The sequence below is a fragment of the Barbus barbus genome (genome assembly GCF_936440315.1).
Source record: "Barbus barbus genome assembly, chromosome: 24".
NCBI lineage: Eukaryota > Metazoa > Chordata > Actinopteri > Cypriniformes > Cyprinidae > Barbus > Barbus barbus.
Window position 1 is genome coordinate 27,168,293 of NC_136752.1, and position 21,657 is coordinate 27,189,949.

Consider the following 21,657-nt stretch of genomic DNA (forward strand, 5'->3'; position numbering starts at 1 on the left):
AAGACAAGTGATATATAATGTGTACATTGAATATTAATACAAAACATGAATTTATGCCCAACTTACGTCAACAATTTCTAAGATTTCTCGAAGAGTAAATGGATATTAAATAATATTATTTACAAAAAATATAACGTTACATATTTACCTTTTCCACGTTTTCCACGGTGAAGTCTGCGGCTGTGTCCGGATCCATGGCTGTGTTTACTATAACACACACCTCCTCTCGCTCTCGACCACAATCTACCGCTGATTAATATAATGCTGATTAATATAATTGTAGTAATAACCGCTGATTAATCTTTGAGGTGAATTTGATTCGACCAGGCGCGCGATCAGGCCGGTGCGCGCGAGCTCATGTCTCTCAATCTCATATTTCACTCATGATAAAAACCCCTTTCGCATCTCAGATGACCGATAAATATGAGCATATGTCACAAATATGTGTCCGCGGGTTTTTGTGCGGCCCGGTGATCCGGTGTGCAGGTGTCCTCCGGTTCTTGTCGGTCTGACTGAACCGATGACTCGATGATTCGACACGCGCTGCGCGTGCCCAACCCTCTGCCTTCACTAAAAACAGAAAAACACTACTTCCAGTTAAAATATGTTTCAGTATTGTTATTTTTATTCGTTTTATATTTATGTGTTAAAAACATGAATAATTTAATGATTGATTGACTGCAGGTATGTTGGTTTTCTTTTATAAAATTAATTGGCTGTCTGTTTCAAAGAGCTCTGATTTCTGATATTAAGGTTTTAAACCGGCGAAAGCGTGCTGCTTTCATACGACAATTAAATCACTTGACTTTAATTCATTTAGTTCATTTTTAATCAGGCTAAATTTTAATGGCCCTCCTTCGCGCTGCATTATGGGTAGTGTTGTTTTTTTAAATAACTGGTGTTCATATGCGGTGTCACAGCGACTCTTGGTGGTACTTTTGAAATGTTGCATGCATTTCGGCTTCTGTGTTCGATAGGTGGAGCGCTCGCTCCTATATACAGGTGCTGGTCATAAAATTAGAATATCATGAAAAAGTTGATTTATTTCAGTAATACCATTCAAAAAGTGAAACTTGTATATTAGATTCATTCATTACACACAGACTGATATATTTCAAATGTTTATTTCCTTTAATTTTGATGATTATAACTGACAACTAATGAAAGTCCCAAATTCAGTATCTCATAAAATTATAATATTGTGAAAATGTTCAATATTGAAGACACCTGGTGCCACACTCTAATCACCTAATGAACTCAAAACCTGCAAAAGCCTTTAAATGGTCTCTCAGTCTAGTTCTGTAGGCTACACAATCATGGGGAAGACTGCTGACGTGACAGTTGTCCAAAAGACGACCATTGACACCTTGCACAAGGAGGGCAACACACAAATGGTCATTGCTAAAGAGGCTGGCTGTTCACAGAGCTCTGTGTCCAAGCACATTAATAGAGCGGCGAAGGGAAGGACAAGATGTGGTAGAAAAAAGTGTACAAGCAATAAGGATAACCGCACCCTGGAGAGGATTGTGAAACAAAACCCATTCAAAAATGTGGGGGAGATTCACAAAGAGTGGACTGCAGCTGGAGTCAGTGCTTCAAGAACCACCACGCACAGACGTATGCAAGACATGGGTTTCAGTTGTTGCATTCCTTGTGTCAAGCCACGTCAGAAGCGTCTTGCCTGGGCTAAAGACAAAAAAGACTGGACTGCTGCTGAGTGGTCCAAAGTTATGTTCTCTGATGAAAGTAAATTTTGCATTTTCTTTGGAAATCAAGGTTTGGGGTGCCATGTCATCTGCTGGTGTTGGTCCATTGTGTTTTCTGAGGTCCAAGATCAACGCAGCCGTCTACCAGGAAGTTTTAGAGCACTTCATGCTTCCTGCTGCTGACCAACTTTATGGAGATGCAGATTTCATTTTCCAACAGGACTTGGCACCTGCACACACTGCCAAAGCTACCAGTACCTGGTTTAAGGACCATGGTATCCCTGTTCTTGATTGGCCAGCAAACTCGCCTGACCTGAACCCCATAGAAAACCTATGGGGTATTGTGAAGAGGAAGATGCAATACGCCAGACCCAACAATTCAGAAGAGCTGAAGGCCACTATCAGAGCAACATGGGCTTTATTCTAATTTTCTGAGATACTGAATTTGGGACTTTCTTTAGTTGTCAGTTATAATCATCAAAATTAAGGGAAATAAACATTTGAAATATATCAGTCTGTGTGTAATGAATGAATCTAATATACAAGTTTCACTTTTTGAATGGTATTACTGAAATAAATCAACTTTTTCATGATATTTTAATTTTATGACCAGCGCCTGTATACATTTACACTATACATATATTTATATAGCAAAACGAAAAAATAGAAATATATATAAAATTAAAAACGTAAGAGATTATATATATATACAAGTAAATTTGGAAAAATGTGCATACTTTGTATTTTTACACACACTCATCCAAAGCACATGTATCGCATCTCAATGAGTTTTGTATAAAAACGCGTCTCGAGACGCTCAGCTGTTGCCCCGCCCACCGGGAGCGCGCCGGGAGCGCGCAGGGGTCTGAACTGAACTCTTCTGACTGGATTCTGTCACGCCGTGAAAAACACGCTTGCATCTAAAGTCATCTCTGTCCGTCGATCCAGAGGCGTTTGTTACACACACTGGACTTTTGTGTCGGCTTTTACGTCTGAAGAAAGAAAGAACGGAAGGAAGGACTATTTTAGCTTTATTTTAGGTTGAAGGATATGGGCAGATGTGGAAATGTTGCGTTTTGTGCGATGGTGCTCTTCTACTGTTCTTTCATTACAGGTAAAAATCAATCTATCTATCTGTCTGTCTATCCTTAAGTGAAACAGGATTACAGTAATAGCCATTTTGAAATTTAAGACAGTATTTATTTGTTCTCAGTTTGTTTCTGCTGCCACGCGTTTCCTGCGCAGTCAGTGTCTCAAAACCTAGCAAACTAACTAACTAACTAAAAAACATAGCAAAACCTAAGCACCATATAGGCTATCTGTGATGCCCAGAAACTATGTTTGGGAGTGCAGATCACTTTATGGATGCCCAAAAACTGCTTAATGTACAGAGGATACTCGAAGATGCTTTCTAGGTAGGGAGCTCACTATGTTTCGAGACACAGCCTTGCTCTTGCGGCGAAGAGACTCTAATCTCATGCTGAACTCCAACCACAGCCTAAAAGTGGATACTGGAGAAGACTAATCGTATGAACACAAACATAAGATTGTTTTTAATTTGAAGTTATCAAATAGACGTTTATGGCATTAAGTTAAGATTTTGCAGCCCACTTATATTCAGTTGTGTTCAAAACTGTAAAAGATTGCATTGTGACCAGCTCACTAATATTTAATTATGATAAAAAAAAAAAAAGAATATTCCATTCTGAAACATGTAGCCTATATATACACACATATGAGGCAATAAATTCATCTCTCTATCCCAGCACTGGCACAGAGTGCATAACGGGAATGCTTTCAAACCACACTTACTCTCTCTCAATGCTTTCATTTCTTAGCCAGTGTTTGTAATTAGGAGTCATGCAGCGGTGTATTACCACATTTAAATTAGATTTTATTCTACAAGGCCTGCTTCTGTGAAGTTTAGAGCCTGTACAGTTCTCTGAATTTGACTGAGCGAGAGCCAGATTGTTCAGGACACACTGTTGAACAATCATGAGGTATTTTTAGAGCGTTTCTGTTGCTTGTCATCTTTAGGTTCCTCTCACTTTCATCTGGGAACTTTTTAAACTCTTCTATTTTTACATCTTGTACAAAAGCACTTTGAAAAACCCTGTTAGTTAATTCCCTAAGTGCATTTTTTTTTTCTAAAAAGAAAATGTGTCTTGCTGCTCTTCTAATATATTTCCAGTTAACCCTTTAATTTAATGCATGAAATGATTTAATAAAAATAATTTAATATACGAATGATTGCAGATATATAAAATGATACATTTGAAATAAGCTCCATGCTGAAAACAAAAACTGGTGTAGGATTTACTTCAAATTGATTTTCACTCATAAATCGCTGGTAAATTTCACAGAAAATTGGAAAAAATGGAGATAACACATTTGATTAAACATTACATTTTGAAGTAGAACAATTAAAATGGCAGTATCTTGTAAAATGTACTCCAATAACGTCTGCTAAATGCATAAATGTAAATAACCTTCAAAAAATTCTTTTTTTTTCATAGTGTATCTGCATTTATGAGCTCCACAGACACAGTTTCATATCAAACAAAAGCTTTGCATAAAGATGAGATGTGAGAAAACCTGCGAGTAGATGTGAGAAACATGAAAGAGGAGAGCAGGTGAGAAACATGATGGCATACTGGGTGACAATTATTAGTGGTGCTTGCCACAAAGTCAAGTATCATTATCACTACTTGCCATTTATTTGAGAAGTTTACTAGCAATGTCTAAGTGAAACTGGTTTCACCATAGTTTTTTTTTTTCAGCGTACACCAATTTTCTTTCAAAGGAGTTTAAGTTGCTATTTTGGGAAGTTATTTAGATGCATCAGATTGTTGCATTTTTAAAGGAATCTTCCAGGTTAAATTTGTGCAGCATTTCTGACGTAATGTCTATTACTACAGGAAATCATTTTGACTTTTGCACCTAAATAATTGTGGGTACAGAAACAATGAAAGTACACAAGGAAACACAGTAAACATTACAAGACTAAAACATTACATTACATCTAGTAGGTCCAAAGTTACAAGCATGTAATCATGGTAAATGATGCATGACTCAAGAATCCAAACAGGAACTACATCAATGAAGAATAACTGGAAGCTGAAAATGATTTAGATGATATTACAGCTCAAATACCACAGTTTTGCACAGAAAAATTAATACAAGCACTAAGAAAAAACATTCGTATAAAACATAAACTTCCATTTACAGTTCTTCAGCATTAATGGACATTATGTAGAATTTAAAGGAACAGTTCACCCACAAAGGAAAATGTGCTGAAACTATACTCACTCTCAGGCCATCCAAGATGTAGATGAGTTTGTTTCTTCATCTGAACAGATTTGGAAAATTGTAGCATTAAATCAGTTGCTCACCATTGGATCCTTTGCAGTGAATGGGTGCCGTCAGAATGAGAGTCCAAACAACTGATAAAAACATCACAATAATCCACTCCACTCCATCAATTTAAAGTGAAAAGTAAAGTTCTTGTGGTGGAAGAACGGCACAAAGTTTAGGTGAAAATCTGAGTATTAGTGAGTATGAAAAGCCCATAGACAAAGACATGTCTTTATGAAGCATCATTAAATTTGTTCTATTCATTAACGCTCAGGCCATTTTCATGCTGTGAATTGATGTTTTTTCCCAATAACAGAAAACTGCTGAATCAGGCAATGAATCAGCCTCCCAAAATATCCTCCAAACTGGTGGTATTTTCCCCTTGTGTGCGGGTTTGGTGGGGTTTGTGACATGCGGCGGCAGTAGCTTAGAACAGGGCCGATATTGAGGAGCTCAGCCAAAAGAACTCTTGTGAAGTGGCAGGGTGTGGTGCACAAAACCCTTAACAAACCTCCCTAAGCATTCTGGGTTTCGACCCACAAACACAAGAGCGAGAGAGGGAGATTAGGCATCCTATAATAGCTCGATGTTTAAGGAAGTCTCTTGAGTTAGATCATGATGTACAGATAAATGCCAACATCAACATCAAATGATGAACGATATTGAATCTGTCCATAACGATGCTCTGGTTACTATTCATAACATGCTAGCATCGCCAGTGAGTTCTTCATATAGGCAAACATCATTCACTCACATAATTTACAAAACCTGGTGTAAATACACAGTGAAATCACAGTGAATTTACAATGAAAGTAGCAGTGTTTTTTTATTATTATTATTATTATTTATTTACTATTATATATATTATAATAGTATTAGTATTATATTTTGTCTTTTCATATTTTAAATTACCTTTTTATATTTTAATTTTAGTTCGTTTTTTTTAGGTAATTTTAATGTGCTTTTGTAATTTTTATTTAATTTTTCTATTTAATTTTTAATTTTTTTTTTGTAAACTAAGCACTTCAAATTCAACTTCTACGTTTTCCTGTCTAATATTTATATATATTTTTAGCTTTATAACAAAAATAACAAAAACATTTTTAATAATTACAACATTTTAATATTTTTTTAACACTGGAAATATGGCATCAAAACATTATTTACAACAAATATTAGAAAAGGCTGATAACCTTTGAAACCTTACACAGGAAAAAAAATTAAAAGTAAGGTATTATATTATTTTATTCCAAGATCAGCGGCCTGATCAATATGATTAAACAAAGCTGCTAATTATGGACAATATCAATATAATGGCTTGACTCAAAACACATCTGTATAACAGAGACAGAGAGAGACTTTCAGGAAAGGTGACTTGCAGACCAGAACTCTATCAGTCCAGAAGGTGATAAGAAGATAATAGAACGATAACTAATAAGAAAGACATCTGTTGACAGAAGAGAGACTAATATAGACATTGAGCAAATAATTAGGACAAAGCCAAACCTGTCAAAACTTTTAAATATTCTCTTCCTTATTATACTGTAATGTGGGCATGTAGAAAAGAAACCAAATAACGACAATGTCTATAATTGTAAACTGTTTTCAACATTAATAATAATCAGAAATGTTTCTTGAGCATCAAAGCAGCATATTAGAATGATTTCTGAAGGATCATGTGACTTTGAAGACTGGAGGAATGATGCTGAAAATTCAGCTTTGCATCACAGAAATAAATTACATTTTACAATATATTCAAATGGAAAACAATTATTTTAAATTGCAATAATATTACTGTTTTTTATCACATTTTTAACAAATAAATGCAGTCCTTATGAGCACAAGAGACTTCTTTCAAAAACATTTTAAAAAATCTTACCGACCCCAAACGATAGTGTATTGCTCAGGCCTCTTCTTCACTGCAAGTCAGTGGGATTTTTTCTCTTCTCAAATCATGTAATTTGAAGTTTCATTCATATCTGTAGCACAAACGATGCTGTGATTAAATAGTTGAGTTAGAGGGTTGCTCAAATCCTGAAGTGTGTCATTTCTGTGCCACTAGTGTCACCAAAGGAATCTGCACAAATAATGAAGAATCGTTTCTTCAACACTCATCTATTATTTGTCAGACAAACAGAAAGTTCCTCCCCAAACACATGCCAGTGTTGCTTAATTAAATGATTGAATTAATTATTAACACTTATCTTGTAGAAAAGAGCTCCGTTTAAACTTGGATCCAGATTTGGCAGAGACATTCTCTCATTTTTAATTCATGATAATACCCATTTTCATTTAAATATGCAGATTACTTTGAATAATTTAAGTTACAGGCCAAAATTTTTCCCAGATCTGATTCATATATCATCTCTGTGCTGGTTTTCCTCGCATCTTTAGGTGATTATCCCTGCGTGTCATCTGCGGTTGATTTGTCTTCTGTGAAGAGAAGAAACGGTGTGACTAATGTCAACATGACCTCCGGCAGGGATCAGACGCAGTCCTCCGCTAACATCACCAACAGCACTGAGCCCACGCCGCACACAGACACAGCTACAGGTACAACATTTACTACATAGTTTATAATCTGAGACTGATAGTGTCTGATGCTTTACACTAATTCCTACAATGAGCGTTTATGAGGAAGCGCTGGGTTCAAAACATATTTAGTCTCTGAACTAATTATTTCTAGACATTTCTTTAACATCTTGTGCTGTGCTGAAAATTCTTTGCCTAATTTGGTGTTCCCAGTCAAGAATGACTGGCCTTTTAAAACTCTCGTTATGCTATATTATTACCAAATCTTGGATTCAATATTTTTGTCAGCTTGTTTTCTATCAAGCACAGGTCTTGTTTTTATTTTTTTTAACTGATTGATTGTAGGCCTCATTCCTCTGAGCTCATGCACCTCAGATTTAGCAAAAACTAAGATGCATGCTCTATTTTAAATAAGCTTTTTTTTAAATTATATATATATATATATATATATATATGTATTAGTGCTGTCAAGCGATTAATCGCAAAGTTTTTGTTGACGTAATATATTTGTGTACTGTGTATATTTATTATGTATATATAAATACACACACAAGCATGTATACATTTAAGAAAAATGTTACGTTTATATATTAAATATATTTATATATGATATAATTTATATGAATATAAATATATACACAAATACATGTAAATATTTTCAAAATATATGCTGTATGTGTCTTTATATATACATAATAAATATACACAGTACACACACATGTAAATAAAAACGTTTATTTTGGATGTGATTAATCGCAATTAATCATTTGATGGCACTAATATATATATATATATATATATATATATATATATAAAGATTAAAAACTAAAAAATACTAAATTTGAAATGTTGCAATAAGTATATTCAAGTACTAAAATCATTTAAAAATAAATAAATATATAAATAAAGGAAAATAGAAATACATAAGGGAACAAAGCCAAATGCACAAAACACAATGACTAAACTAAAACTAAAATGAAAAGAAAATATATATAAAAAAAAAAAAAATCAGTTTTAATTTATGATTAATATACCATTTATCAAAAATTTTAATTGGATTATATTTTAAATAAAATATGAATAAATACTATATAAATAATAAAAATATAGAATAACACTCCATCTGCACATATTTTCTGCTAATTTCAAACTAACGTTGTTGAGACTACCATAGAGAAATATTGAATATTAAAAACATTTACTCACATTGTGACGTTCCATACCCGCATAAATTTCCTTCTTCTGTGAAACACAAAAGCACATGTCAGAACACACCAATATCTAAGTCATCACTGGCTGAAAACACATCAAATCCCATTCCCTCTGCTTCATAATCAAAAACTGAGGAAAAGACAGATTTCAACAGGTTTAGTTTGAGTGAGCAAACGAAAGACGTTTCATCACTGGGTGAATTCTTCCAGAAAACGCTTAACTAGCACCCCGACCTGACAGAACAGATCATTTATACAACAATCAGTGGCTCTGAACTGCAACAGCAATGTAAAACGACATAAAGAGAGACACACACACACACAGCTCAGTGCTGTTCACACACGTCTCACATGCACAGACACACGCTGTCAAACTGAACGACTGGGATTCACTTCACAAACCATCAAAGATCTCACCAACACCATTAAAATCATCCTCAAATACTCTGTCTGGCTGCCTTCAGAGGAAATACTAACTTGTATTGTACTGTATACATTAAATGTTAAACTGTTTGGAACAATATGCACTTTTACATATAGTATGCTACATTGTTGTCACATGATGTCATTTAATTGCATATTTAATTTAATGAGTATATACATCTTGGAAATAAATGCGATTATTTTATATTTTTTTAAAGTAAAATGTCTCTTCTGCCCACCAAGGTAGCATTTATTTGATTAAATATACAGTAAAAACAGTGATGTTGTGAAATATTATCACAATTTAAAATAATTGTTTTCTCGTTGAATATATCTTGATAGGTCATTTATTCCTGTGATCAAAGCTGTATTTCTCCAGTCTTCAGCGTCACATGATCCTTCAGAAATCAGTCTAATATGCTGATTTGCTGCTCAAGAAACATTTCTGATTATTATCAGTGTTGAAAACAGTTGTGCTGCTTCATATCGAATAGAAACCGGGATACATTTTATTTTTCAGGTTTCCTTGAGTCGAAAAGAACAGTATTTATTTGTCAAATAAATTTTGTTTAACATTATAATGTATTTACAGTCACTTTTGACCAATGTAATGCATCCTTGCTGAATAAAAGTATTAATTTCTTACAAAAAAAAAATGATTACCTTACATACAGCCGAAATATAGTATAGTGCCTCTCTTTTCTCTTTCTCTCTAAAGAAGTCACACATACATGGCAAATGTTCAGGGTGTTTTCACATTCAGATCATTGTTTCCTTTTACTCTCTGTAATACAACCAATCTGAGTGGTTCCTCACACCTGGTTTACGAACATGCACAAACACATGCAAAATCTCTATTTACATGTTCCTGTCGTTCCACAGAAAAAGGATATCTTGTTAATCGTCGAAATGACTTACTCAAGCCCTGTGTTATTTTTCATCCCCTTCCCCCATCAGCCACTTTTCACAGTCCAGCCACTTACTGATGGCTTAAATCAAGTCTTACTCTTACTGAATATCACATTTCCGGAGTTAAAATTAGTTGGTAATGCCTTTAGTCTTTAACAAAGGCCTCACCAACTGAAGAAACAGCGTTGAACATGTAGCCGCCCGTTGAGTCATGTGCTCATGAATTTAACTGAAAAAGCCCAAAGCTGTGTTTCATCTGTCATTTATCCGTAGTGTTGTGCAGCTCAATGTTTTTCAGTGATTCACAACATTTCTGTCAGCAGATCTGTCATATGCTGCCGTGTTTATGGAATTATGCAGAGGTCACCATGGAAACATGGTAATAAGTACAGTGTTGCCCACCAGGGATGTTCTGCACCCTTTGTGTTCTTTTTTAAAGTGGGCACCAGTGGAGGTTCTGGCTTACTTTGTGCAATAGGCAAGATAAGACATGACCAAAAGAAAAAACAACAGCACTTTTTAACAACCCATTAGTTCTTTTTTTAAAAATGTTAAATGTATTAATGTTATATCATAATTTGTCCAACTGTATTTATATACAGGTCCTTCTCAAAAAATTAGCATATTGTGATAAAGTTCATTATTTTCTGTAATGTACTGATAAACATTAGACTTTCATATATTTTAGATTCATTACAACACAACTGAAGTAGTTCAAGCCTTTTATTGTTTTAATATTGATGATTTTGGCATACAGCTCATGAAAACCCAAAATTCCTATCTCAAAAAATTAGCATATCATGAAAAGGTTCTCTAAACGAGCTATTAACCTAATCATCTGAATCAACTAATTAACTCTAAACACCTGCAAAAGATTCCTGAGGCTTTTAAAAACTCCCAGCCTGGTTCATTACTCAAAACCGCAATCATGGGTAAGACTGCCGACCTGACTGCTGTCCAGAAGGCCATCATTAACACCCTCAAGCAAGAGGGTAAGACACAGAAAGACATTTCTGAACGAATAGGCTGTTCCCAGAGTGCTGTATCAAGGCACCTCAGTGGGAAGTCTGTGGGAAGGAAAAAGTGTGGCAGAAAACGCAGCACAACGAGAAGAGGTGACCGGACCCTGAGGAAGATTGTGGAGAAGGACCGATTCCAGACCTTGGGGGACCTGCGGAAGCAGTGGACTGAGTCTGGAGTAGAAACATCCAGAGCCACCGTGTACAGGCGTGTGCAGGAAATGGGCTACAGGTGCCGCATTCCCCAGGTCAAGCCACTTTTGAACCAGAAACAACGGCAGAAGCGCCTGACCTGGGCTACAGAGAAGCAGCACTGGACTGTTGCTCAGTGGTCCAAAGTACTTTTTTCGGATGAAAGCAAATTTTGCATGTCATTCGGAAATCAAGGTGCCAGAGTCAGGAGGAAGACTGGGGAGAGGGAAATGCCAAAATGCCTGAAGTCCAGTGTCAAGTACCCACAGTCAGTGATGCTGGTGTTGGTCCACTGTGTTTTATCAAGGGCAGGGTCAATGCAGCTAGCTATCAGGAGATTTTGGAGCACTTCATGCTTCCATCTGCTGAAAAGCTTTATGGAGATGAAGATTTCATTTTTCAGCACGACCTGGCACCTGCTCACAGTGCCAAAACCACTGGTAAATGGTTTACTGACCATGGTATTACTGTGCTCAATTGGCCTGCCAACTCTCCTGACCTGAACCCCATAGAGAATCTGTGGGATATTGTGAAGAGAAAGTTGAGAGACGCAAGACCCAACACTCTGGATGAGCTTAAGGCCGCTATCGAAGCATCCTGGGCCTCCATAACACCTCAGCAGTGCCACAGGCTGATTGCCTCCATGCCACGCCGCATTGAAGCAGTCATTTCTGCAAAAGGATTCCCGACCAAGTATTGAGTGCATAACTGAACATAATTATTTGAAGGTTGACTTTTTTTGTATTAAAAACACTTTTCTTTTATTGGTCGGATGAAATATGCTAATGTTTTGAGATAGGAATTTTGGGTTTTCATGAGCTGTATGCCAAAATCATCAATATTAAAACAATAAAAGGCTTGAACTACTTCAGTTGTGTTGTAATGAATCTAAAATATATGAAAGTCTAATGTTTATCAGTACATTACAGAAAATAATGAACTTTATCACAATATGCTAATTTTTTGAGAAGGACCTGTACATATAATGCTATGTATATATCAAATACATATGCATATTAAATGCATTAAATTGATCAAAAGTGAGAGTAAAGCATGTTACAAGAGATTTCTGTTTTAAATAAATGCTGCTCTTTGAGCTTTCTAGACATTAAAGACATTAAAGTGTCTTGTTTTCATGGTTTACATAAACGTATCGGCATATTAGACTGATTTCTGAAGGATCATGTGACACTGAAGACTGGATTAATGATGCTGAAAATTCAGCTTTGACTCACAGAAATAAATGTAATTTTAAAATGTATTCAAAACTTTAAAGTGCAATAATATTTCACAATATTACTCATTTTACTGTATTTTTGATCAAATAAATGCAGCTTTGGTGAGCATTAAAATATTACAGAACATTAAAAAATCTTATAAATCCCAAAATAAGGCAAGCACAATTATTATAATTGTGCACCTTTTTTGTAAGTTGCACTCAAATCTGAGCGAGCACAATACTTTGTTTGCTGATTTAACAGCCTCCCTTGTGTTTGTTTCATCTTTAGTAATGTTGGTGAACTTATCCGCCCCGGCTGAGAACGTCACAGACAGTCGAAACGTCTCTGATGTGTCATCTGTGAATAATGAGACAGCAGTTACCACGGTAAAACCTACCACACTCCCACCATCAACGAGCCACGAGCCCACAATCAGCATCCACCTCAGCACGCTCCACCCGACATCCACCGCCGCAGGAACCAGCGGAGCTCCAGAATCAACGAGCGCTCGCAGCAGACAGAGATCCACCACGCAGATGACAGCGAGCAGCAGTCCTGTCCAGGCCAAAGCCCACGCCGACACCCCCTCGGCTCTGAACGTCGGTGATGACGGTACGAGAAAACAGAGGCGAAAACGCCTTTGTTTCAGTCTTCTTGATCAGTATTTCATCCTGTTTTCCAGTCAGAAATACATCTTTAAAATAACATAATATCCTAGCTTTTTTAGCAAATGTTGTTTTTACACTTAATATATTCAAACTCTCAATATATATATATATATATATATATATATATATATATATATATATATTAGTGCTGTCAAATGATTAATCCATCCAAATGGGAGTGTGTACGGTGTATATTTATTTTATATATATATATATATAAAAATACAAACACATGCATGTATATATTTAAGAAAAATATGCTATGGTTATATATTAAATATATTTATATATAATATAAAATAATAATATAAATGTATATACACACATGTAAATATTTTCAAAATATATACAGTGTGTGTGTGCATTTATATATGCATAATAAATAATCACAGTACACATACATATAGTATGTAAACAAAAACTTTTGGATGCGATTAATCGTTTGACAGCACTAATATATATATATATATATATATATATATATATATATATATATATATATATATATATATACACACACACACACACATTACATTAAATATGTAATATATACTATATTAAATAGCCTATATTTAAGTACACTGTACTTATCCATTTCTGTATGAATCCTGAATTCTTAATATTAAATAATACACTTACTATATTTAAAGACACTTACAAATAATGTATTTAATTATAAACTATATTTGTCAGTGCTTTTCAGTATAAATTTTGAATATTACACTTAATATATTTATTACATTTTAGAATGTCTTTAATTATTATAAACTATTTATTAGTATTTTTCTTCATTCTCAATATTAAATATAGATTACATTTAATATTTTATAAATTTAAGTATACTTATAGTACATAAATGTTTTAGTTATTAGCTATATATCAGTAGTTTTCTGAATTCTTGATGTTAAATATATATTACAATTAATATAGTAAATACAGTTAAATATAATGCATTTTGTTTTAATTTTCACTCATCTTATTGCATTGCATTCTGGGATTGACTTTTCTATGAATGATTGCAGTAATGTGAAAATGATATTTTAGAAGGCAGCGTAATTAAGTTGCCTACATTTTGAACCTTAAAATTATAAAACAGATTATTTATTTTATTGTCCAGTATTTTCCTCTATTTTTGATCAAATAAATGCAGCTTTGGTGAGCATAACATTAGGTTGTGTAACTATGGCCTGACTGACGTTGACTGTTCGTGAGGACAAAAGCATGACTTTCTGCTGGAAACCTCTGCTGCTGGTTTTGGCAGAAAGCCTGTTGTGTTTCAGTGCGGACATGATTTATTGCTGCGATATCAAACATCACATGATTATTCATTTGGTTGACGCTTTTGTGAGCGAATGCAGCTGCACACACAAATATTTATCAGTGCACATCTGCATTTTTGTTTACCATTATGGCAAGCAGAACAAATACTCATAAAGTGGATATGAATAGAGGTCAAACAGCAGAGAGGCTGATAACGGTGCGTGTGGAAAAAAGAGCGTCATTATATGTGCAGAGGAACGTCTTCACGCTGACACAACCGGAGAACAGACGCATCTTTGTGGATTCGCCAGGCTTTTGCGTCACTGCAGAAACGCTGAAGCACACAAACACACACTATTTACATATTTTCCAGAAAGTGCGCTAGTGTTATTCCCTCTCTCTTGGTTCTTCTAGACAATAGCAAAGCATCCACTGACCCGCTGCTGGCTGGACTGGTGTCAGCGTTCGTCGTCATCGCTGCCATCGTGTCGGTCCTCTTATTCCTCAAATACAGAAACACAAATAACGGCCCAGAGTTTCACAGACTTCAGGATCTCCCCATGGTGAGAGATTACACTTTCCACAATTCATAAAAAAAAAAAAGCACACATACTACCTAAACACATTGCTAAGCAATAGTCATGTCAAAAACATTCAACAGGAAAAGTATCATTCTCAGGAAACCATTTAGATCCCATTTAAGCAAATGATCTGCTATTTTTACATTTCCTCATTTAAAAAGGTTATTTTGCCAAAAGATACATTTTCCCATTTTAGGCTCAAACTACCAGGGCCATAATTGCCATAATCATTAGAGGGACTACTACGCTATCAGTTTAAAAAATAAATCATCAAAACAAAGGAAAAAAATCTGCTGTTTCCAGGAAAAAAAAACAGTACATGCGTACTATTGTAATTTAAAGAAAAAAAGTGGGTAATTTTTCCATATAATGCACAAATTAATGCAAATGCTATGCTATTCTTAAAATCGTTTAATTTGAAGAGTTATTGTTGAACTACTGATTTCTGCAAATGTCATTTTTTTAACATTTAATGCCACTCCAAAATCGCAGGATGAAAAAAAAAAAAGTATTTTAAAAATAAATAACTACATGCATCCATATTGTAAATGCATATTTTAATTTCAAAAGAAAAATGCAGGTGATTTTTTACATTCTGTGTAACTCATTAATGTATGTTTAATTTAGATAAAAAAAACAAAAAAAGATATCACTCCCTTAAATATGATCTACTATATAGAGTATATTTATATGTATATATATATTTATTTATATTTGAGGGGAAATGTGATGGGTTTTTTTGACACGTTGGTATTTTAATATTTAACAAAAAGCAAAATATGGGTAGTTTATTTTATTTTATTCTGTGTAATTTACTAAAGGTTAATGTGATAAATTTAACTTTAAACATTAAAAAAAATGATTTACACTAAACCTGTATGTAATTAAAATCATCACATAAAGTGAAGTTCAGTTTCCTGTTATCTCTATCAGTAAGGCATTGATGCACATACAGTGTTGCTCACAAATGGCAGTGTGTCCTGCGAACAGCTCACGGACGTGTGTGTGTGTTTCAGGATGATATGCTGGAGGACGCGCCTCTCTCCATGTACAGCTACTGAAAACCCAGATGTTCCTCAGACATCTTCAGAGCGCCCAACATCCTCTGATCAACACAACACACACACAATTAAACGTGCTTCACAGAGGCACAAACACTCTGTTGTTTCTGTTACAGGACTACATGTAGCATCATACTCCACTTTAGTTGTTAAATTCACCGTGGCCATCAGTTCCTGTTCGTTGGGTTGTTTTCTTGCACTTTAAGTGGGGTTTGGGAAGAGTCGTGTGCTGCGGGGATATTTAGAGGCTGTTTTTGTTCATTTGTTTCTCTGATAGTCGTGTCGCCTCTGGATCTGCTTCAGCTGTGTGTGTTTGTGTTACATGGTCTAATTCTAGAATTAACCTGCTGCTTTGTGTTTTCTGATCAACTTCCTGTTATTTGTTAAAAGAATAATTCACTCTAAAGAGAAAATGTGCTGAAAAATCTACTCACCCTCAGGTCATCCGAGGTGTAGATGAGTTTGTTTCTTCATAGGAACAGCTGTTTCTTACAAACATGCAGCTTTTGGCCTCTCAAGACATTAACTGATGGACTGGAGTGGTGTGGATTACTGTGATGTTTTTATCAGCTGTTTGGACTCTCATTCTGACGGCACCCATTCACTGCAGAGCATCCATTGATGAGGAAGTGATGCAATGATACATTTCTCCAAATCTGATGAAGATACAAACAATTAGATGGCCAGAGGATGAGCAAATTTGGATTTTTTTGGGAGAACTACTCTTTAAAGGAAATGCTCCACTTTCAGTAGAAGTTTTCAATCACACAAAATAATTTGAATCTCCCTCTCTCTGTCAGCAACAATCATGTTTACAGTAATGCACTTCTAATGTAAGTCTGTGGGGTACCAGAATAAACAATAAAATGCATTTCATTTTCAGCAGTACAGCTACATGACTTACATGGCACTTGTATATAATAGTCTGCTAGCCTTGTCTGTGTGAAGTTACATTCAGTTTTCTAACTCCTGTAAAGCTGCTAAACCCAGTAACGTTTGCACGACACACACAAGGAGAGTCTTCCCTAGTAAGTGCATTACTGTAAACTGATTTTTGCTTGTTTTTACAAGCTTGGAGACCGAATTATACAGCTTAACCTGTATTAAATCTGGAACATTCCTTTAACACCATACAAACGGCATCAGTAATGATTTCCCAAAGTTCATTCTTTCTCTGTTTAGTTCCCAAGGATGTTTCCACCCATGAGAAATACCATTTGTGTCAGTCATACAGACGTTCAATTCACTTCAAGTGAAAATGTGGACTTCTTTACATCATTTGGAACGTCATAACAACGTCAAAACAACCGCGCTGAAAATGCAACTGGCTCTTGGCTTATAATGTTGCAAAATTCAACTGTTTTCAATGTTGTTTTAAGCAAAAAATCTATTTGTGTGCACTTTGACAAAGATGGTAAAAAACAGACCTTTAGTCAATAAATAGCCATAATTTTAACGCTTTTCTTGTGCCTGAAATGTTTTATAAAACTGCGAAAAAAAATAAATAAAATGTAGCTATAGACATTTTGTATTGATTGATAAAACAGTCAATAATACAGTATTTTCATCCTTCTGGTTTGTTGGCTGATGGATGTGTGATGTTTACTTTGTGTAATAACTTGTGAGAGTGCATTTAAAGTGTTTCTTATTACACAATGTTCTTTTTAATTAATAAAAGTCTTTAAAATACACTAAACACTCACTTGTTGAAATTTGGCTCACAACACTGGACACGCATACTATGAAATGCTACAATTATTGAGACTTATTTTAAGTGGTAAAAAAAAGATACTTTTTATTTTTTTTCAAAAAAACTGAAGACAACATTAAATCAAAATTGACTATTTACTTTCTTAATACATACTTCTGGTCTTACTGTGACAAACATGCTCCAAATACTGACTGCAAATACATTTAAGACATGTACACAAACTGTTTTTGACTAAATGGATATTACATGTTGCATAAAGACTATCTGTGTGTAATGTGTGAGTCATATAAAATACTGTGACAACTCTGTGCCCATGGTCTTGATTTTACATGAACGTATTGATCAATTATAGCACAAATAGCACAGTCCAGGCCTTCCTGAGAAGTATATTGTCTGTTACACTCTTTAAACTTACTTACTTGGGTCAACACAAGACCGAGGTTTCCTTTTCTTCTAATAGCTGCACATAGATTTATTGGCCTTTAAGGTCAAAAGTCGCTGAGACTGAGATCTGGAGGACTGTCTGAAACTCTGTCCATACCTTCAGCATCATTGTCAAGGTTACTATCAAGCCCACTTCCAGCATCGCTGAGGTCACTTCCTGTAAGGTCTGAATTTAAACGGACACGCCGGCGCCTCCTCCTGGTTTGTGGCTCTAAAATCAATAAGAAAATTGGTAAAATAACTTACAAAAAAAAAAAAAAAAAAGAGGAGAATAAATCATTTTAAAATAAAAGTACCCTCCTTTCATTAGGGTTATTAATGTTAACAAACTGTAAATATTAAATATTTAATATAATATTTTAAAATATTCCTTGAAATAAAATTAAAAAAAATATATATTTTTTTTTATTTCTAAAACTATTTACATTTTTTTATAAAAAAAATAGATTAAAAAAAAAATTACGAAAAATGACCAAAACACAATTACTAAAAAATGTAATTAAAATTCAAATGCAAACAGAAAATACAAAAATTAAATTAGTTCAAATTATTAATAAAAAACAACAATAGTATATCAATGATACAAACATTTGATTGCACTAGTTTCTGTCCATTTCTCCTGAGCTGAATGCTGTCAGTGGTTTTGAAGACATTAGTCATGCTCATTTAGCTCAAATTCTCCATCAGTCACACTGATGGAGCCTCGAATATGAATCTCATAAACTCAAATCCATCCACATTCATCAAATCATTTCTCCTTCACTTCTGAAGAAAAATGCTTTACTTGGCACTCTAAATGAGGACATACATTTCATCTTTTATTTTTAGATTAAATTTAAAAACTATTGTAGCATTTTAAATGTAAATAAAAAGGAAAAATTATATATAATTTTAAAATATTATTTAACAATATATACACACACACACACACATGCATGCATACACACACACACGTGGTTATGCATGTGTCACCTGGTTCTTCCAGCCATGTTGCATCCAACTCATCTGAGCTGATCTCACCCAGACTGGGGGTGGGACTGAGATCCTCCTCCGACCCTGACGACACACGTCTCTGGGGCCTCGTCTTCACCGTTACCACTGCTACCACACAGGAGCGAGACAAACATGAAAGGAGGATAACGGTGCAGAAATATTACAGGCGCAGCAGCCAAAAACAGCTGGTTTGATTCTAAACGACTAACATTTGAAAAGGCTTTGAAGAAGAAAACAAGAGAAGCATAATCAGACCCTTTCACAGCTGCGTCTCACCTGGTTTCTGTGGTAGCGGTGCAGGTGTGGGGAAGGTTTCTCTCAGGACGAGACCTCGCACCTCATCCTTCAGCTCTGAGATGGTGACTCTAAAACACACGCCCTCCTTTAGTCAAGACGATTAGCGTTAACAAAAACATTAAAAAACAACATTAATTGACATAAAATAAATTATGCTGTTTAGTTTGCATAATTTAAAAGGTGTTCCTTTTTACACTTGTTCTTTCTTAATTAATAATCAGGTGTGCATGCACGACCAAAGTAAAAAATGTGCTGGGTAAATAAGTTCTATGACTTCTCAGACAACGTCTATGTTCGCCCGATTCATTCTTGATCCAGCTTTAACTATAGAAGAATTGATTATAAGGGTTTCCTTTCCTAATAATGTGCTAGTTAGCCAGTTTTGCAGCTGAAGTTTAGTATGCTCCATAGACATATATACCTAGATGCCTCATTATCAACTGTTTCTATGGGCCGCGATACGCAAGTCATCCGTCATTCTTGGAACGGTCTGCGAATCTTTGAGCGCATTGACTGTGTGCATCTACAACAGCAAGTTATACTCTTGTATATCTTTGAATATTCATTGATGCGTCAAAGTATCTGGAGCGGTCGAATAGGTAATCTACACATATCTATGGTCTGCTCGTCATGCCACGGAAGAGAGGGGCGGAGCCAGCTCACTAGGATTTAAAGAAACATGGACTATAATGGCTTGCTAAAAACAGAGCTGATTTTGACAGGGTAAAGGAGGTGTTTTTTACACTACCATTAAGAAATTTTTAACCAAAGTATGTTATAGACTTTTCTTTAAGACCCTAAAGAATCAAATCAACTTGTGTAACATGGGCATCCAATGACCCCTTTAAATAAAACTATAATAGTACAGTATATCAGCGATATTAAAAATAACACTGTTTTTCCAGCTGTTGTTTTGTACCGCACTCACCTGAGGTCACGCACTTCCTGTTGAGTGTGCTGGTACTGTGACACCATCCGAGCGAGATCAAAACTGTGTGTTCGGTACGAATCTGTAAAACTCTCCAAAGTCTGCAGAATAAAAATATCACATGAGCGTGACCTGAAGCAAAATAGCACACATGCTATTTACTGAAACTACACGGCAAAAACATCTCCTGCAGAATATAATATTCTTATGTGAACAGCTATTGCATGTATTCAGCACCATGACCTGTGTGTGTTTGGAAACATTAGCCAATCATAACAGAAGACATTTACATACAGAAGTCATTTTAAATGCACATGAAAGGTAAACACCCCTTTAAGATTAATAATGTAAAGGATGGGAAAAGGCAAAGGTTTGAGGGATTTTGTAATGTTTTTGAAGGAAGTCCCTTGCATCAAAAATACAATAATATTTTTTACAATTTAAAATAAGTGTTTCTATTTGAATATATTTTCAAATGTAATTTATTCCTGTGATCAAAGCTGAATTTATCAGGATTCAAAAGAACAGCATTTAATTGAAATGGAAATCTTTTGTAACATTATAAATGTCTTTACTGTCACTTTTGATCAATTTAATGCATGCTTGTTAAACAACATTATTAACTGCTTTCATCCTGACCCCAAACGTTTGCGCGATTTCTTTACTTTCGAGCTGCGTTCATACTGTCTCCTTGTTTCTCTGGCCTCTGACTGGAGCTGGAACGTATCTTCCTCCTGCCGCACTACAGAAACACAAACCAGTTTGCTTTTTTAACATCCACGAACACGGTATAAATGTAACCAGAGTCTGAATGTCTATCAATATTCAAAGCGTTGTGAATGTGAAGCCAACACAAACAGGCAGTATCTGAGCGTGATGTTTATTTGCGTGACAGTGAAAGCAGCAGATCGTTTATTTTGACACAAAGTGCATTTGCTCTGGCAGAGAGCCCTGACTGTAATAACACAACACCGAAAGACTGAAAGAGTTTGATTTATGCGTGTAACACTATAGTGTATATCTAATAGACTCAGGTGGAGATACATGAAAAGTAACTAGTTTATGACCTACTGAGTTTGTTTTTGAGAATGTCCACCTCTCTCCTGAGCTGCTCCAGTTCTTCTCTGCGCAGTTTAGAGCTGAAACTG

The 21,657-nt window shown here is 35.1% G+C and overlaps 3 protein-coding genes across 4 annotated transcripts in view; 1 reads left to right on the top strand and 2 right to left on the bottom strand.

The window, feature by feature from the left end:
• Positions 1-545, bottom strand: part of LOC306844369 (importin-13-like) — a 39,086-nt gene extending 38,541 nt beyond the window's left edge. The window contains exon 1 of the mRNA XM_079376453.1: positions 149-545. Coding sequence (XP_079232579.1) covers positions 149-196 — 48 coding nt within the window. The 5' untranslated portion in view covers positions 197-545. The remainder of the gene's footprint in view (positions 1-148) is intronic.
• A 1,996-nt stretch (positions 546-2,541) lies between these two features.
• Positions 2,542-18,155, top strand: LOC306843573 (uncharacterized protein). 2 transcript variants are annotated; one of them, XM_079375103.1, is made up of 6 exons: positions 2,556-2,820; positions 4,223-4,339; positions 7,455-7,613; positions 12,855-13,178; positions 14,909-15,057; positions 16,092-18,155. In XM_079375103.1, exons 3-6 carry the CDS (start codon positions 7,529-7,531, stop codon positions 16,134-16,136), a joined length of 603 nt encoding a protein of 200 aa, XP_079231229.1. In that variant the 5' UTR covers positions 2,556-2,820; positions 4,223-4,339; positions 7,455-7,528; the 3' UTR covers positions 16,137-18,155. The 2 variants fall into 2 exon arrangements, with proteins under 2 accessions (XP_079231228.1, XP_079231229.1); XM_079375102.1 differs by lacking the exon at positions 4,223-4,339 and having other exon boundaries at positions 2,542-2,820; positions 16,092-18,153.
• LOC306843574 (uncharacterized protein) lies at positions 16,571-20,604 on the bottom strand. Its single transcript, XM_079375104.1, has 5 exons — positions 20,510-20,604; positions 19,561-19,649; positions 19,264-19,392; positions 18,389-18,502; positions 16,571-16,792 (listed from the first exon to the last, which is right to left on the bottom strand). The coding sequence occupies exons 1-5, from the start codon at positions 20,554-20,556 to the stop codon at positions 16,719-16,721; spliced, it is 453 nt and encodes a 150-aa protein (XP_079231230.1). The 5' UTR covers positions 20,557-20,604; the 3' UTR covers positions 16,571-16,718.
• Between the last annotated feature and the right edge of the window lie 1,053 nt (positions 20,605-21,657).

Bases quoted from the DNA above. Each gene is read 5' to 3' on its own strand.
- LOC306843573 (XM_079375102.1), top strand. From the start codon at position 2,757: ATGGGCAGATGTGGAAATGTTGCGTTTTGTGCGATGGTGCTCTTCTAC. The intron at 13,179-14,908 runs GTACGAGAAAAC...TGGTTCTTCTAG, and splicing joins TCTGAACGTCGGTGATGACG to ACAATAGCAAAGCATCCACT. The intron at 15,058-16,091 runs GTGAGAGATTAC...TGTGTGTTTCAG, and splicing joins GACTTCAGGATCTCCCCATG to GATGATATGCTGGAGGACGC.
- LOC306843574 (XM_079375104.1), bottom strand. From the start codon at position 20,556: ATGGTGTCACAGTACCAGCACACTCAACAGGAAGTGCGTGACCTCAG. The intron at 19,650-20,509 runs GTGAGTGCGGTA...CGTGTGTTTTAG, and splicing joins CAGGAAGTGCGTGACCTCAG to AGTCACCATCTCAGAGCTGA. The intron at 19,393-19,560 runs GTGAGACGCAGC...CCTGTGTGGTAG, and splicing joins ACCGCTACCACAGAAACCAG to CAGTGGTAACGGTGAAGACG.